The following is a 17,364-nucleotide window of genomic DNA, read 5'->3' as shown; positions in this document are numbered from 1 at the left end:
TAATTCTGTAATTATATCTTTGAGTGAAAACAACCACCGGATAAATTGGATTGGTAGTTCAGTAATTGCAAGATCTAAAGATCTTTAAAGATCTTCTTATCATAAAATCTTTTAGAAACGGCCATAATACAACAAAAAAAAAAAAAAAAAAAAAAAAAAAACCCTTAAACCCTTCCCATTGTAATTTTAGTATTAGTCGTGGCCTGTTTTATTTAGACCCTTGTATTGTAACATGTTTAAGAATGACCTCAAAGATATAACTACAGACTTAAATACAAATTAGTTGCCTTAGAGATATTTTCTTTGTATATGTATGTTTAATATGTCTTGTGAATACGTTTTGTTTACCAAAGATCTGAATGGGTGGCAGCGCTGTCGCCTGTATAATCCTTTAATTGTTTTGTCCCTGCGTCTGAGCAGTTGGACTTAATCTTTTTGTTCTTAAAATTGTACCCATGTTTATGCTTGTTTGGAAAGGTAACTCATTCTCCAGGTGTGTTGGATCTAGGTACTTATCTCCTTATAATCGCTATCTCTCAGGTATACAACCTTTCCTGTACTCTCAATTTCTCATGTAGGTCAGTTTGTCTGCTGAGTAACGGACGTTGAGTCGAAAGATCTTGCAGAGACTCCGTTGCTTATCTTTCCTTCATAGCTTTATACCTTTATTTATGGATTTTATCACGTTCCAAACTTTCGTGATTCAGTTACACACACACACACACACACACACACACACACACACACACACACACACACACACACATATATATATATATATATATATATATATATATATATATATATATATATATATATATCAGTAACAGAACAAGTATTTTGACCTCGAAAACATTTTAGTTCTACTATGCCGTCACACTTTATAACTAACATTTGACTAGCCTAATTGGTTCGAATAATATATTGTTTAGTGATGAGGAAGCTATCAAGAGCACCCTTTGATGTAATAATCCAACAAGGCAAGTAGGAGGGATGTACTACATAAAAAGCAAGCGTTCTCTATGTAATATGCCTATAATACTGGACAGTCATCCTGTTGACATGCATCCAGACAAGTTCTTCAATGCACGATGGATTGTTAGTAGACGTTTGCGGCATTCACCTTTTAGAAACATGAACTAGAGCAAAAGTAGTTTTGGGATGGACAAATCAAGATTTGTTTTTACTTTCTTTCCAGTAAATAAGAAACCAAAATGTCTGTATAAAAAATCCTTCGGAAAGACATCACAGAAAACTTAAAATTCACGCAGTCATGTACAAATAAATTCATGAGACAAGTGAAGCGAAGATAGGCCTTTTGATAAAGGACTCTAAAGGTTCATATAAGAAAGAGATAAAAAGGAAAAACCTACCAAAGGCGTTCGTTAGGAAATAACATTTATCCGAACGAGAACTACCTGACACATTAAAACAGGACGATTAAAGTAGACTATAAACTATCATTTATTAATGAATGCGGCCCACCGGGTGCATCAATCAAAGGTTCAAAATGAGATTCGCGAGGTGGACCTCCAAGAATAAGTGGCATTAAGATGATGATGATGATGACACGAGATTCATAAGCGCGGAGCCAATGACTGATGTGTCTCAATGGGGTTTGTTGTTATTTGCCGTACAAATTAAAATAAATATAATGTTATGTTAGTGTGTGTGTCGAACCTTAATAAATGGTTTCACAGTTTCACGTTTTCACTCCGAAATCGAAAATCACAGTTCTTGGCAAGGTGTCATGCAAACGCCAGGCAGGCGGCAATGCTCGCTAGTTAATCATTCCGAGTTCGACGTGTAAGTAAACAAGAAGACTAGCTATCAGCTGGTAGCCAAAATGGATAGCTAGCCTAACAGATGAAGTGTCATAGTAGCGTTGGCCGTTGGTAATGGATTGTGTGTGATTTAGGGAAACTGTGGTATGCGCTGAATTCTATATAATGTCAGTGTAGTAAAGTGATATTTCTTAAGGAGACTGTTCAATAACAGTAGGCTAAAGGCTACTACCAAATCAGAGCAAGCGCAATTTCGAGTTTGTCAAGGCCAGCCTGCCAAGTGGTACTTGGCTCCCTTACGTTCAGGGCTTATCCTGGCTTGCCCTCGGACGGATATCCTCGGGAACGAAATTACCATCTTAGGATAGTGCCACGTTTATTCTTAGAAGATGGAGCTTTTTAGATCCGTCACGCAGACGGTGCTGGGGACTCCACAACCAGATCAACAGCCGTCTGGCGCTGACACGGTAAGTTAAAAGGCTACGTTTCTACTTTCAATCATAAGTTACCTACCTACATCCTTGAGTTGACAATAGGATAGCTAGCTAGGATAAACAACCGACTGGACTGGCCAACTCACCGACCACCCCGTTTGTGGCCACCCTCCGAAAAAGTACTTTAACACGTCCTGACACCGGAGATGGTCATCAGTCATGAGTTGTTGGTGGTGATAACAGGAGCTCAAGACCTCTAACTCTCCTTTCGAAGTAAGTATTAGGGTGAAAAACCGTAGGGTACAGAGTGGACCATGTACGATCAGCGTGGACAATCCCAAAAAAAGTACATTTTAACGCGTCCTGACATCGGAGATGGGCATCAGTCGCGACTTGTTGTTGGTGAGAAACGGAGCTAAAGACCTCTACTCTCCTTTCAAAGTAATTATTTTCTCCAAAGTTAGAAATTAAGGCCAAATTTTAAGATTTAAACAGAGGGTAGTGAAAACGGTGTCAAACGTTGTGCAAATCTCACCAAAACGCGTTCAACATTTTTACTTACAACTCAAAATATTTAGAAGATTGACGCCATCTCGATGTTTACGGAGTCGCTTGTGTCAATAAACTAACCATTTCCTGTGATAAATCTGCACACCACTTGTACCCACAGACGCTGGGGCACTTTCATCACAACAATCGGAAAACTTTCCCTCACCGAGTAAACAACTGTTTTGTAGAAGACGACGACGAAGAGTGCACTAAGATAATTTTTTAAATAAATAATAAAACATCAATATTTTACATATTTATGATGATTAATTTGAAAATATTCGTTATTGAAAAAGTAACTCGATTCTGACTCAAATTTAAGTAATTATTTTTTGGAATTAGAATGTTCTTTTAAGTCCTGTATTATGACGTCATGACATCTTGACTTTCGTACCTATTGTAAATAATTGCTTTACTCAACTTTCTTGCAGAACAGTTTACCAGTTATTCATGCAGATTATCAGCTCTTCATGTAATTGGTATAATCGTAATGCGCATATATATCTTTATTATTTACTTTTTGGATATACCTATGAAGATGTTTTACTGCCGGATTATCGCCGTAGTGTGACGCAATCGTTTTTGGTCCCTGGGCCTCTGTTTTCGCACCATAAGAAATTATGGGGCCGAATTTGCAATGACCAGAAAGTCATTAAAAGAGGAAAGTTAGCATTGAGGGGCATATGTTTTGATTGAGAAAAATACAAATTTATTCAATAGCTAGCTTGTAAAAAATACTTGATTACAAAAAACTTGATTGACAACTAAGCAGCATACCTACTATGGGTTTCAGACAGTGCAAGCACATTTTTGGGCAATACCTATTTCTGTAACGAACACTCTTATCAGAACGAGATTTTGCTATAGTGCATTACACCCAGTGCCGTAATTTATAAGGGTATCGTGAATCACTAATCGTAAAGAATAACGACACTTTGTCCTTGTACCAAGAGACAAAAACTCCATTATGCAGAAATGGATACGAACACGCGTATAAAGCTCCACCTACCTCTCCCCCTCTCCACCGCCACCCCTTCCCTTCTTCGTTCCTTCGCCTTCCTCTCTCTCTCTCTCTCTCTCTCTCTCTCTCTCTCTCTCTCTCTCTCTCTCTCTCTCTCTCTGTTGCCATTCGGTATGTGTTGACCCTCCAAACTGGGTATAAGACTAGTACACACAAAACGTTGAAATTGGTGAAATTAGGCTATGTATTGGAAGTATATATACATAAATATTAACGCAATTTTATCATTATTGCATTACTATGACAACTAGAATTCATGGAAACAGTTTATCATAATGAATCGGCATATGTGTGAAGCCTCCACTAATGTGGCATTGATGATTTTGCCATTCTTAGCATGCAAACATTAAAGGTTACATTTATTTCTGGCATACGGTTATTAAAGAAATTCAAAATACTAATATAGACTGAAATCAATGAAAAGTGCTAGCAAAAACAAAAAAGCAAAAAAAAAAAAAATATGTATATAATTCACTTATCTGTAGTCGTTCCTGTATGGTTAGAAACATTTGATTGTATCTACTTTAGAAATATCTGTAATTTTTCGGGGTAATTTGGTTGCAAAAAAGGGATAATATACATGAATTAAATTAAAATTTTTAGATAACAAAGTAAATTTGAACTAAATAACGAGTAAAGTAAACAATTTAGGGAATAAACCTTTGCAGTTTCGTCGTCTGCTGTTCGTAACTGTGTTTGTGGCGCGCGCGCTTAGGAACCAGGAACAGCAACTTGTTTAAAGTGCAATGTGGAGTGAACTGAGACCAAAATGTGTATAATAACAATCAAATAAGCACTGTGGAGTTTCAGTTGTGATGGCAGTAAGGATAAAAACCACCGATTACAAGGTAAGAATGAATTCAGTTCAAACCATGACCCCGGGAATAAAAAGTTTCATACTTTCAGTAATATAGGCAACAAAATGTTGTTTTATTGTGCCGATTACAACTGCAATCTTGATAAGATCAATAAACGTTACATATATGCGCTAACATTGTTCAAATAATTGCTGGGAAGGCTGGGAAAGATGATTTTCGTCACTGATCAGAACCTTTACATCCCACGGTAGCCGCCATATTGGATTTCAAAACTGCCTTGAAAACATATTTTACGAAGAGCGTCGCATGCTTATTTTAGTTCGTATGGGGCTTTCATATACCACATTATGTTGACGAAACTTCAATCTTTTGAATGGTATGCTTGGAGTTGTAATTGTATTCTTGTTTCACCATTTAAATATCGAGTGAATAAGACCTGTCCACCGTGATAAGGGTTGGTAGTCGCTGGTTTTTCCCCCTATCTCCATACCTAGTTAGAAATTAAGGTCATATTTTAAGATTTAAACAGATGGTAATGAAAAGTGTGGCCAATGCAGTGCACACTACCCCAAAATACTTTCGAAATTTTTACTTACAATTTGGAATATTTAGAAGATTGACGCCATGTCGATGTTTGCGGAGTCACTTGTGTCAACAAACCTCCCATTTCCTGTTCTGCTAATTCTTCAGAAGCAAGCCGCATCACCAGTTTCTAAAAGACAATTAACAATCCTTCATTTAATGGTGTTTTTTCAGTGAATCTCATCTTGTTTTCTTGAGGAAATGTTATTTTAACCCCCTTTTCCACCCAACAAGCTTGGGGGCCCCCAGTTGGGAATTGGGGGTTTTGGGTGGGGAAATACCAGAAAAGAGTGCTTTGCAGCAATAATAATAATTGGGAGCACCTACAGATTTGCTGGCCCACTCGACCGCCGACCGAAATCGGCGGAAGAACACTAAAACCAATATGGTGGCGATGCCAAAACAACAACAAACAAAGTAGGGAGCGACTACATATCCGCGACGATCGATTTGTGTGTGCTGTCAGTAAGGCCGTGGCGGAACGGTGCTTCGCGCCTTATCCGCATATTTATAGATTCTTGGCAAGCACGGCATGTACTGGCAAGAGGTAATGTTGCGTTGCGCGCGCTAGCCACAGGGGTTACAGTAACCTAACTTAGAAGCTGTATCCTCACCTTGCGAGGGGGGGTGGGTGTTGCTCCCCCTGCGACCCCCCCCCAACTTCGCCACAATATTAAGTTATAGGAAGAACGGTGGACAAAAAATTTACCAAAGTATAGGCCTACTTACCAGAATATCATGGAGTTGGAGGATATTATAATGCAGCTTCCAATAGAAAATAATGTATGCGTATCTTGTAGTCATTGTAGAACAGCTTAAAGTACGTTGCACATAGATATCCTACCCAGTTGTGTCTCCGTCGTCCATACTTTGGGACCAAGCTCTTCACATCCCTCCACCTTCTTTCTATGGTATTTGTGTGCGCAAGGGTCACAGGATCCACAAAATTTAGGGAGTGGTTCACTTGCAAGTGCTGGTACCCTAACTCCTGTAAGCAATTATAAGCCTTCCAGCAGTCGCTCACTTTTGTCGTACCAGGCTCAATAAATTGCTGTATAATGGGCAGCAATGTTTCTGCTGACCTAAGCTTTGCTGACCTAAGCTTTACTGCCTCGTTTCACGACATATACCACCAAACACCCACTGCCCATCAATAACCCTACCAACATTATATTTTCTCTTACCAAATTTAGATTCATCGATCTCAACAGTTAGGCCCACTCCACCAATCTTACCACTATTTCTTAAAACCCAACTTATTGCCACCTCTCGGCAAAATGAAGCCCAATCACATATTGTCGCTTGGGAAAGCTGCAATTCCCCTTCAGCTAAGTTATAAGAAAAGTTGGGACTACACCATAACTTAATAAACTTTAGATTAACTTCAAAACAGAGATGGGATTTGTCAAACCACGTTCCTTTAGACAGGTAAACACTAAAATTACATCGCTTACGCCGAAGTCCTTTCGTCACTACAGAGCGATCACACCTAAAGGAGTTCTTGTTGTAGTTGATCCGACAAATAGCTCCACAACACTCGCAGTTTGTTCCGACACGGAATACAAACCTTTCGGTCCTTTTACAATAGGAAGGTTACTAGCGGCAGCTGGATAGGTCGTAAGCTTTCGAACAAGGGGTTCGGTAGTTAACTGCTTGTCCGACAGGCGCGCGCCGCGCGACTGGGAGGTAAACAACCACTTTTGCTCTCGGCCTCACAGCGAGTGGATGTGTGTTCTTCGCTCTCTGCCCACTTTATCGTTGTTCGCTTTTGTGTATGGTTGTGTTTTCTGGTTCTGTTTTGAAAGTGAAACATTAAGTACAATCATTTTCCTTTTCATTATCTTTATTATTGAAGTGATCAATCAAGAATGGATTCTCCGTGCCCTCCAATTATCCGGCGACTTTTCCCAGGAACTGAGGGGCGTAAATGCCGCAAATTCCGCAGTTTTCCGGAGATTGATCCCCATGTGTTGTGTGCTCGGTGTTGAGGGCGCGAATGCTCTCGCGCCGAGCCCTGTAATGTATGTGTATCGTGGTCGGAGGTGCAGTGGGACTTGTATGAGGGCAGGAAGAAGCGAAGGCCTGCAAAGGAGTCGTCGGAAAGCTCACCTGCGACTCCTTTGGTAGCGGACACTTCGTCGTCTTTCCTGCCCCCTACTCAGCTCCCACGTATGGCACCTTCCCCTGCGGGGGGTTAACCAGGTCCTTCTCCTCACCCGATCTGTCGAGTGTGGAGGAGGGCGCTCGGTACCCCGACGTGGAGTTGTATTCGGGGTCCTCTATCCGTTCGTCTACTCCCCGCGAGTGGGCAGAGACCCCCCTTAATCACCCGACCTTTGCTTCCCCAGGTGCTTCTGCTGCGAGGGACGACCTTGGCCAGGTGTGGGCGTCCTTGGGCTTGGAAGGCGTGCCTAGTGTCCAGGGGCTCCTGTATCATCTTGCTGGCTCCGCCGCAGTCACGCATGCCACGGTGACCACCACCACCACTACGTTGACCACCCCAGGTTATGCCGCTCCCCCCCATCTAGTGTATTCCCACATGCAGTGTCTGTGACTCCCACCACATCTGTGCAGGGACCGATCGCCGTTGCATGGGGGAGTGTGCTGCCGCCGCCGCCCGGGTTTGCCATGCTGCCGCGACCTGACTTTGAGTGCCCGAAGAGCTCGCCCCTGGACCTGCTGTCGGTGACGTTGGTCCGTCCTCCTGTGTTGGACGTGCCGCCTGCCGTACCCGCCCAGACGTTGCTGACTGTTCCTGCCGTGACCACTGAGACGTTGCCGACCATTCCTGCCGTGACTGTGCCTGCTGTTCCTGTGATGCCTACACCTGCTGATGTTGTTCCTGCTCGTGGCGTTGCTGCACCCGATGTTGGTCTTTCCGGACAGGTGCGTCCGTGCCCTGTTGCTTCGGCAACAGCAGCCCCGGCTCCGCCCTGGATGGTAGACTTAACGTCGGTCCTGAGGAAGCTGACGAAGAAGAAGAGGAAGAAGAGCAAGGTGTCGTCATCGTCTTCGTCGTCTTCTTCGTCGTTGTCATCTGGCGCCTCTCCCCCCTCGACTTCTAAGGCTTCAAAGCCGAAGAAGAAGAAGGTCGCCTCCTCCCCTCTTAAGAAGTCTCCTTCGGGAGCTTCTCAGGGCCCGTCTCGCTCCGGTGAGACGGGGGGTTCTTCCGTTGGTCCTCCTGCTTCTTTGGGAGCAGGGCCCGTCTCTTCTTCTGCAAGGAAGAAGACTACGGGGACCAGAGGAGTACCGGCTAACACCGGTACTTCCTTGCCTGGTGCCAGAGGCTCTGCCACTGCATCAGGTTCCGTCTCGGCCTCTCGTTCGCGAGAGGTACTGAGTGTACGGTCGCCTACCAGCGACTGTGCAGCCAAGAACCCGACACCAGGGCTCGCTCGACGTCAGGTTCACGGCACGGAACGGAAGACTGGTGACAGCCGCTCAGGCGACTCTCACCAGGCCAGCTCTCGCTCTCGCGGCGACCAGCTGGCTACCCGGGCTGACGTGACAGTCTCTGACTGGCCACGTGCCGAGGCTGGGAAGAGGTCCCCCTGATCGCCGCCAGCGGTGTGACGCGCCGTGAGGACAAGCACCGGTCTCACTGTGACAGTGGGCTCTGCAGGTCGCCTGACCATCGCTCTCACAGGGAGTGTGCGGGTACGGGAACCAGCAGCAGTTCCTCTGACACACGAGATCGGGGCTGCTGTGCTCAGTCCAGCCGTTCTCCGCAAGGAGATGGCTCGACCAGGCCTGCAGCTCGATTGCCACCGCGGGTTGGCGATCGCCTGCAGCCCTCCAAGCCCGCTGGTCCTGCCAGCGAGCGAGGGGGGAACGTCAGGTCTGCCTCTCCCGTACCTTCAACCTCCTCGGGTTACACCGAGAGGAGCGAGGTATTGCGGAGTGATCGTGAGGGGTGCGCCCCTCATGATCCCGTCACGACGCCGTACGTGCCAGGCACGGTCCTTGGACTGACCAGGATGTACGCGCAAGTGGCAGGTGGAGACCGAGAGGGGTCTGTCGCCGTTCCCCCTCTTGAAGGGGGAGGGTCTCGGGAGGTGCTCCTGTTCGAGGGACTGGATGGTCCTACTCCTCAGTATGCAGTGACTCCTGAGATCCAGAGGAACTTTGCCGAGGTTATTGCGCTGATTCGTCAGCACAACGACCTCGGGGAAGGGTCGCCGCTCCCACCTTCAGAGCCCACGTCCCGGCTCGAGTCGTTTTGGGGCCGGAAGAGGGAACCCAAACCGATGGTGGGGTTGCCGCGATCAGAGCTGGCCGACTCTGTCTTGAACCAGGTTGAGTCTCTTGTCTCCGGACAGGAAGGCGCTCTCAGGTCAAGCAGATCGAGCAAGCTGCTTCCGCCTCCTCTACTGCGACAGCGGCGATTCTACGTGCCGTCAGAAGATCCGATGCCGCCCAAACAGGTAAACCCGGAGTTGGCCAGGCTAACTCCGGGTGTGTCTCTGCAGCACCTCCTGTCTGAGAACCTAAGGTTCTCGCAACAAGAGGCACTGGCCCTGGAATCCACTGCCATGGCAGCTTTCCAGGCCGTCTCTTGGATAGACCTGTGGTCCCTCACAGTGTCTAAGGTCGCAGCCAACTCCGGGAGAATTTCTCCCGAAGAAGACTCGGCTTTCAGGAGGCTTTGTCAGTCTGGAGGAAGAGCCATCTCCTTTCTCGCCCACCAGACGGCAAACCTGTGGGCCAACCTGGTACTTCGCCGTAGGGACGCAGTCCTTACGCGGGTATCCAGGGTGGCTGGGCGTGAGGCGGCATTAGGACTTCGCAATGGACCTGTACGGAGTTCCTCCTCTCTCTTTCCTGGAGAGATGGTGGACGCTGCGGTGGACAGACGGCGCACTGACGACAGTGACCGTCTCGTACACCAGGCAGTTTCGAAGGCTTCTGGGCAGCCTCGAACTGCGACCAAGCCTGATTCGCAAGGTGATCAGTCGAGTGCTGACCACCCCGAATCTCAGGATGATCCTGGTGGCTCCCAAATGGCCCCAGGCCATTTGGTATCCGGACCTGCTGGCTCTTCTCGCAGGAGAACCGAGAGAGATTCCCCCTTGGCACAACCTTCTCGTCCAGCCACACGTAGAGCTGTACCACCAAACAGTCCAGTCCCTACGACTTCACGGCTGGCTGTTATCCATCATCTCTTGCGAACGAGAGGCTTTTCTCGTAGTGCAGCAACAGAGATGGCTGGAAACGTCCATCAGTCCTCTGCAGCTGTGTACCAGGGGAAGTGGGCCGTCTTCTGTGGTTGGTGTCGTAGACGGGGTATATCTCCTCTCAGAGCCACTCTTCAGCAGGTAGCGGATTTCCTCATTTTTCTTCGCCGAGAGAAGCTCCTCTCAGTCCCCACAGTCAAAGGATATAGAGCCGCTCTGGCACTAGTCCTGAAACTGAGGGGATTGGATGTCTCGAACTCGTTCGAGATCTCCTTGCTTATGAGGAGCTTCGAAAGGTCTTGCCCACCCAGGGAACTCAGGCCCCCTGAGTGGGACGTGACTCTTGTCCTTAGGAGTTTGACTCGAAGACCCTTCGAGCCACTCCGAGAGTCGTCAGACAGGGATCTGACCCTTAAGACCCTCTTCTTGCTGGCCCTGGCGAAGAGAGTAGGGGAACTTCATGGTCTTTCCTTCGATGTACGACACTCCAGGGGATGGGGATCTGTGACGCTCGATTTCGTCCCGAACTTCGTTGCGAAGACTCAGAAACTGTCGATCCCTGACGACAGGTTCGAGTCTTTCACAATTCCCTCCCTAATGGACTTCACCGATAATGATGCGGATGAGATGCTGCTTTGTCCTGTGAGGGCACTATGGCGCTACCTGGAGAGAACTCGACACCTCAGGCCTGAGTGTTGACGCCTCTTCGTTAGCACCGGGGTAACCAAGAAAGAAGTATCCAAGAACACTCTTTCGTTCTGGCTGCGTGAGGTGATCAGGAGAGCGTATGAGGCTGATGGTAGTGACGACACCCGTACGCTCCGTCCGAGGGCCCACGAAGTCAGGAGCATTGGTCCTTCCCTTGCGTTCCGCAAGAACTTCTCCGTAGCGCAGGTCCTGAAGGCAGGTGTCTGGTCCAACCAGACTACCTGTCACGTCCTTCTACCTTCGGGATATTTCCCACAGGTCCTTGGATACCTTTTCCTTGGGACCCGTGGTGGCTGCTCAACAAGTTGTGTAGCTAACCCAGACCCTCGCAGGCTGAAACAGCATCGAGTCCTGGTGTGACTGTGAGAATGATGTGCGAATGAGAGAGTGACTGGCCTCTCTTCCCATCTTTTTCTTCTCCTCTACCTGTGGGCAGAGGGTTACGGTCGTCACTACGCTGGATGAGGACGAGATGCAGGTGAGCTATATGACAGAGCCCCATCCTATCCCTTTCACTAGGGATAGGAGCAGAATATCCACCACTTCCTCCTACAAGGGGGGGGGAAGTGGATGCCAACAAGAGACAAACCCATAACTTTATATTGGCTCTTGCAACAGGAACCAGTTCTTGCTTGCTGGTACGAAGAGACACGCTTGCCTCTCTCTTAGTACTTGGTCCAGAGGTCTGACCATTGATCCTGCGGTGCACACCCCGATCAATTGGACAGAGGCTTGGATCCCTCCCTCGCTCTTACGACCAGGGGGGTATTCCAAGGTTGGGCGAACACCAGTCTGTTCACAAAAGACTCAGATTCCTCCCACCAAGAAGTGAGTCTTCCTATTGTAAAAGGACCGAAAGGTTTGTATTCTGTGTTGGAACAAATGACAATTTGTCCAAAATTGCATTTTTCCTAACTATACAAACCTGAGGTCCTTTTACACACAGTCCCACCTCATGCCACCCCTCACTCTGCAGTTTTTGCTTGGGCCTAAAGCAAAAGTGATAGTTTACCTCCCAATCGCGCGGTGCGCGCCTGTCGGACAAGCAGTTAACTACCGAACCCCTTGTTCGAAAGCTTACGACCTATCCAGCTGCCGCTAGTAACCTTCCTATTGTAAAAAGGACCTCGTTTTGTATTGTTAGGAAAAAAATGCAATTTTCATACAATCAACTTACCTGTCAGATATATACATAGCTAAGACTCCGTCGTCCCCGACAGAAATTCAAATTTCGCGCCACTCGCTACAGGTAGGTCAGGTGATCTACCGGCCTGCCCTGGGCGGCAGGACTAGGAACCATTCCTGTTTTCTACTCATATATTTTCTGTCGCCGGTGGTATCAACATCGTTGCTGCCACCTCTTGACTGGAATTCGCTTTTCTAGACAATTGATCATCTTTTTGTGGACTTTTGGTGACGTACCTGGATCGTTGTTTTGGCATTCGCTACTGGACTGGATTTGGACTTGCTTTTGATTTTTCTTCAAGAATGTCTGATTCAAGTGGTTGTGTGAGAATGTGTGTGAATGTAGGCTGCAAGGTGAGGATACCGAAAGCTTCGGTTGATCCTCACACTGTATGTCGCAAATGTAGGGGTTTTGATTGTTCTATTTCTAACACCTGTCATGAGTGTGAGAGGTTGAATGTTGAGGAATGGAAGACTCTAACTTCTTACTTGAAGAAGTTAGAAAGGGATAGAGTCAGAAGGGCTGCATCTAAGATTGCGGGTAGTAGTACAAGGCCTATTGAGCCTTTGGATAATTCTAACTCTTCTCTTAATTATGATTCTAATTCTGTATCAGGGGCCCTCACTGGCTTTACATTCAGATTCGGCCTCGGAAATTGCTGAACTGAAAGCTACTCTTCACAGGATGAGATCCAAAATGGCTACCATGAAAGGTAAGGACTGTGAAAGTGATTATAGTGAAGTGAGTGTCCCCAGTGTTGTGGAGGGGGCGTCTGACCGTCTCTGCGACGCTCCCAGGCCTAGACCTCTTCCAAGCTCCCAAGCCCAGAGGAGAAGGAAAGTCGAAAGCCGTACGGAGGTTGTGGAGAATTCCCCCCGGTCAGGCGTCCCTTCAGCAGGTGCTGTATATAGACAGACTGCTCAGGACCGCTATCGGAAAAGCGTCCTCAGAGAGTGCTTCTCTTCGTCCGCTTCTCCCTCTCCTAAACGAGGGTGGAAGGATTCGGACTTGTCCAGGCCCCTGAAAAGGCACTGGAGAGATCCTGTGTTGGATTCAAGCCCAGAACGCTTTTCGGAAGAAGCGACCTCCTTCCATCAAGAAGGCGAAGAGGGTTTTGACGTCCCATGATGTGGGCAAAACTCCTTCGAGGTCTCCCTCTCCCGTTCAAGAAGACGCAGGAGAGGCTTCCAAGAGGATCATTTTGGCGGTGCAGGAACAGCTATCCGCCTTGGTAGGAGTCCTTTCGAAGGATCCTCCTCGTAAGAAAGACGTGAGACTGCCGGTCAAGAAGACTCGTCTTCCTTCTCCTGCCAGGAGTGAGGCTCCTGTGGGACGTGAGTCTTTTGAGATTTACTCGGATAGAGACTCTTTGGACGATTTTGATTCACCAGACAAGCGCGTCGCGCCAGTCAAGCGCGAGGCGTCCTACAGACGAGAAGCGTCTTCTAGGATTAGAGCGTCAGACAAGCGAGAAACGCTTTACAGGCGCGAGGATATTCCCAGATGGGATACGTCTGCCAGACCAGCAGCTTCAGCCGAGCGCGAGGTAACAACCAGGCGTGAGGATTCAGTAAGAAGGACGCCAAGCGCGAAGCGCCAGACAAGCATCTGACATACAAGGATGTGGCACCATAAAGGCGCGAGACTCCAACCAGGCGCGAGGCGTCAGTCAGGCGCGAGAGCTTGAGAGGCTTGAGGACACCAGTCAGGCGCGAGCGCCAGCCAAGCGCAGGAGTCAAGCAGGCGCGAGACCCAGCCAGGCCGAGGATCCTGCCGGCGCGAGGCCCAAGCCACAAGCGTGAGGGAGTCAGCCAGGCGCGAGACGCCAGGAGCCAGCGCGAGCGCCAGCCGCAGCAGGCGCGAGACGCCAGGCAGCGAGACGCCAGCCAGGCGCGAGGCGCCAGCCAGGCGCGAGGCGCCAGCCAGGCGCGCAGGCGCCAGCCAGGCGCGAGGCGCCAGCCAGGCGCGAGGCGCCAGCCAAGCGCGAGGCGCCAGCCAAGCGCGAGGCGCCAGCCAAGCGCGAGGCGCCAGCCAAGCGCGAGGCGCCAGCCAAGCGCGATGGAGCCAGCCAAAGTACGAAGAGCCAGCCAAGCATAGGAGTCTTTACACTCTTAGCCCCTCTCCTATTAGGAGTTTGTCTCCCGTAGAGAGAGATTTTTGAACAGGAAGACCCGGAACGGGAAGTGGCCTCTCCTTCTGATCCGATTTTGGAAGAGGACTCAGAGGACGAGTCTCACGGCAAAGTGAAGGGACTGTCTCAACTACAAAGTTTTGACCAAGCTCTCCTACTCCAGGAAATACGGAGATGCATTGATCCCTGCCGCTCCTCCTTCGCCTCGTTCACTTTTTTTCATGCTCTAAGACGCCGAAATCGTCGGCTTTCTTGAAGATGAGACCGACGATTTCTATGAAGATAGCTCTGCAATCGCTGGATAGCTGGATGCTAACCAAGAAAGAGCTAGTAAGGACAGTGTTTTGCATGCCTCCCGCTAGACTTACGGGCAGAGAGGGATTTGGGTTACCAGACTGGGGAGAATATGGGTCTCACACGCCAGCTTCACTGAAGCTGACTTTTCCAGTCTGGTAGATGCATCCAGGGAGACATAGCCTTCACACTGCTAAGATTACTTGGGGTCTTTCAGAGTTGGATCATCTCCTCAAGGGACTTTTTCACATTCTAGAAGTCTTTAACTTCCTAGATTGGTCCCTTGGGGTGATGTCCAAGAAGGCTCATGCCCCTGAAGGGCTAGAACCGGAACGTACTCCTTGCAATTTTGTCCTGTATTGACAAGGCGGTACAGGACGGCTCAGGGGAAGTTTCTTCCTTATTTGGGAGCAGGTCTCTTGAAGAAGAGATCTGTTTTTAGCGCTTTCTTTCTTGACGAAAGCAGTATCCCATTCGCAAAGAGCAGCTTGTTATTCGCCCCTAGATCTGATTTTCTGTTCCCTTCACAGTTGGTGAGGGATATTTCCCGATCTCTGACGGAGAAAGCGACACAGGATCTTCTCCTGCAATCTTCCAGGAAGAAGAGACAGTGATGGTGGGAGAAAAGAAAGGGGTGTCTACTCCTGTTCGGCCCTTTCGAGGAGGCCCTCCCACTAGAGTTACCGCTAAAAGGAAAACGACCGAGAAGAGAGGTCGAGCCTCGTCGCCCCTTTTTAAAAGGGGAAAAGTGAAGTGGCGCTCCTCCAAACACCAGTAGGTGCCGGGCTCCGGGGATTTGCGGAAGCCTGGACTCTCATCGACACAGACGCTTGGTCGATGTCGGTGCTTCAGAAGGGATACCTCATTCCTTTCCTGGACAATCCTCCCTGACGTCAACTCAGAGGGAATTGTCCGCCAATTACAAGGACCCTGTGTTGAAAGATACTCTTCAACAAATGGTGGATCAGATGTGGGACAAGAGAGCTATAGAACTAGTGCTGGATCAAAGCTCCCCAGGGTTTTTACAATCGTCTTTTCTTGGTTGCGAAAGCTCGGGGGGCTGGAGACCAGTTCTGGATGTCAGCGCTCTGAACAAGTTTGTTCAGAAACAGAAGTTCTCCATGGAAACCTCTGCTTCAGTCCTTGCGGCTCTTCGCCAAGGGGATTGGATGGTGTGTCTGGATCTCCAGGACGCCTATTTTCACGTCCCGATCCATCCTTCGTCGAAGAAGTACCTCCGTTTCATGACGGGGGGAAGGATCTTCCAATCAGAGCCTTGTGTTTCGGCCTGTCTACGGCGCCTCAGGTTTTTACGAGCCTTATGAAAAATGTGGCGAGATGGCTTCATCTGAAAGGAATCAGTATATCTCTGTACCTAGACGACTGGCTATCAAAGCAAAGTCAGAGAAACAGTGTTTGGAGGACCTGACTGTGACACTAAACCTGATAAAGACCTTAGGATTACTCGTGAACCTCGAGAAGTCCCAACTGATCCCCAGCCAGAACTTGGTCTATCTGGGGATTCGGATGGATTCTGGGGCGGTTTTCGAGTATTTCCTTCTCAGAGAGACTAACGAGAGGTTTAGAAAAAGTCTCTCTCTTCCTAAGGAAGGAACGTACTTCGGCGAGGGAATGGTTGAGCCTGTTAGGGACCCTTTCCTCGCTCGAACAGTTCTTTCATCTAGGAAGACTTCATCTCCGTCCTCTTCAGTTCTTCCTCAGAAGTTCGTGGAACATGAAGACAGGACTCCTCTCGGACAGTTTTTCCCATTCCAGATCTGATGAAACGCCATTTAGAATGGTGGTTACTCCCACTGAGGGAAAACAAGGGTACTTCCCTGGAAATACAGAGCCCAAACCTTGTATTGTTTTCCGACGCGTCGGTAAAAAGGTGGGGAGCAACTTTGGGAAAGAGAGTGTCAGGCACTTGGAATGCTCTTCAAGTGTCCTGGCACATAAACTGCAAAGAACTGTTGGCTGTACACCTAGCTCTAAAGAGCTTCGAACCGTTAGTGAGCAACAAAATAGTACAAGTGAATGCGGACAATACAACCGCTCTGGCATACATTCGGAAGCAAGGAGGTACTCCACTCGTATGCCCTTTACGAAACTCGCAAGAGACCTGCTGTTGTGGACATCGCAAAGGAACATCTCTCTAATGACGAGGTTCGTTCAGGGAGTAAGGAAACGTGAGAGCGGACAGGCTGAGCAGGAGGAACCAGGTCCTTCATACAGAATGGACCCTTCACTCAGACGTTTGCCGCAATCTCTGGTCTCTTTGGGGGACTCCTCATGTCGACCTCTTTGCCACGTTCCTCTCGAAGAGACTGGAAGTCTTCTGTTCAGTAGTGGAAGACCCCAGAGCCTCTAGCAGTAGACGCCTTCCTGCTAGATTGGTCTCAGGTAGACGTTTACGCATTTCCCCCATTCAAGATTCTGGGGCAAGTGGTCAGGAAGTTTGTGACTTCAAAGGGGACAAGAATGACCCTGATAGCCCCCTTTTGGCCAGCTCAAGAGTGGTTCCCAGAGGTACTGGAGTGGATAGTAGACTTCCCCAGATCCCTTCCACAAAGGAAGGATCTTCTCAGACAACCACACTTCGAGAGGTTTCATCAAAACCTCCCCTTCTCTCGCTCTGACTGCCTTTCGACTATCGAAAGACTTGTCAGAGCGAGAGGCTTTT

The 17,364-nt window shown here is 48.2% G+C and overlaps 1 protein-coding gene across 4 annotated transcripts in view; it reads left to right on the top strand.

Moving 5' to 3' along the window:
* The first annotated feature begins 1,762 nt into the window (after nt 1–1,762).
* The window catches only part of LOC135205584 (general vesicular transport factor p115-like), a 489,349-nt gene continuing 473,747 nt past the window's right edge, over nt 1,763–17,364 (top strand). For 2 of the 4 annotated variants that reach the window (XM_064236360.1, XM_064236375.1), the window contains exon 1: nt 1,763–2,251. In XM_064236360.1, the coding sequence (XP_064092430.1) occupies nt 2,174–2,251 (78 nt within the window). In that variant the 5' untranslated portion in view covers nt 1,763–2,173. The remainder of the gene's footprint in view (nt 2,252–17,364) is intronic. The other 2 variants (XM_064236368.1, XM_064236352.1) reach the window with 1 other exon arrangement.

This window comes from Macrobrachium nipponense, chromosome 11, assembly GCF_015104395.2.
Source record: "Macrobrachium nipponense isolate FS-2020 chromosome 11, ASM1510439v2, whole genome shotgun sequence".
Lineage (NCBI taxonomy): Eukaryota > Metazoa > Arthropoda > Malacostraca > Decapoda > Palaemonidae > Macrobrachium > Macrobrachium nipponense.
The sequence above is the reverse complement of the archived record's forward strand: the minus strand, read 5'-3'. Positions and strand labels throughout refer to the sequence as shown.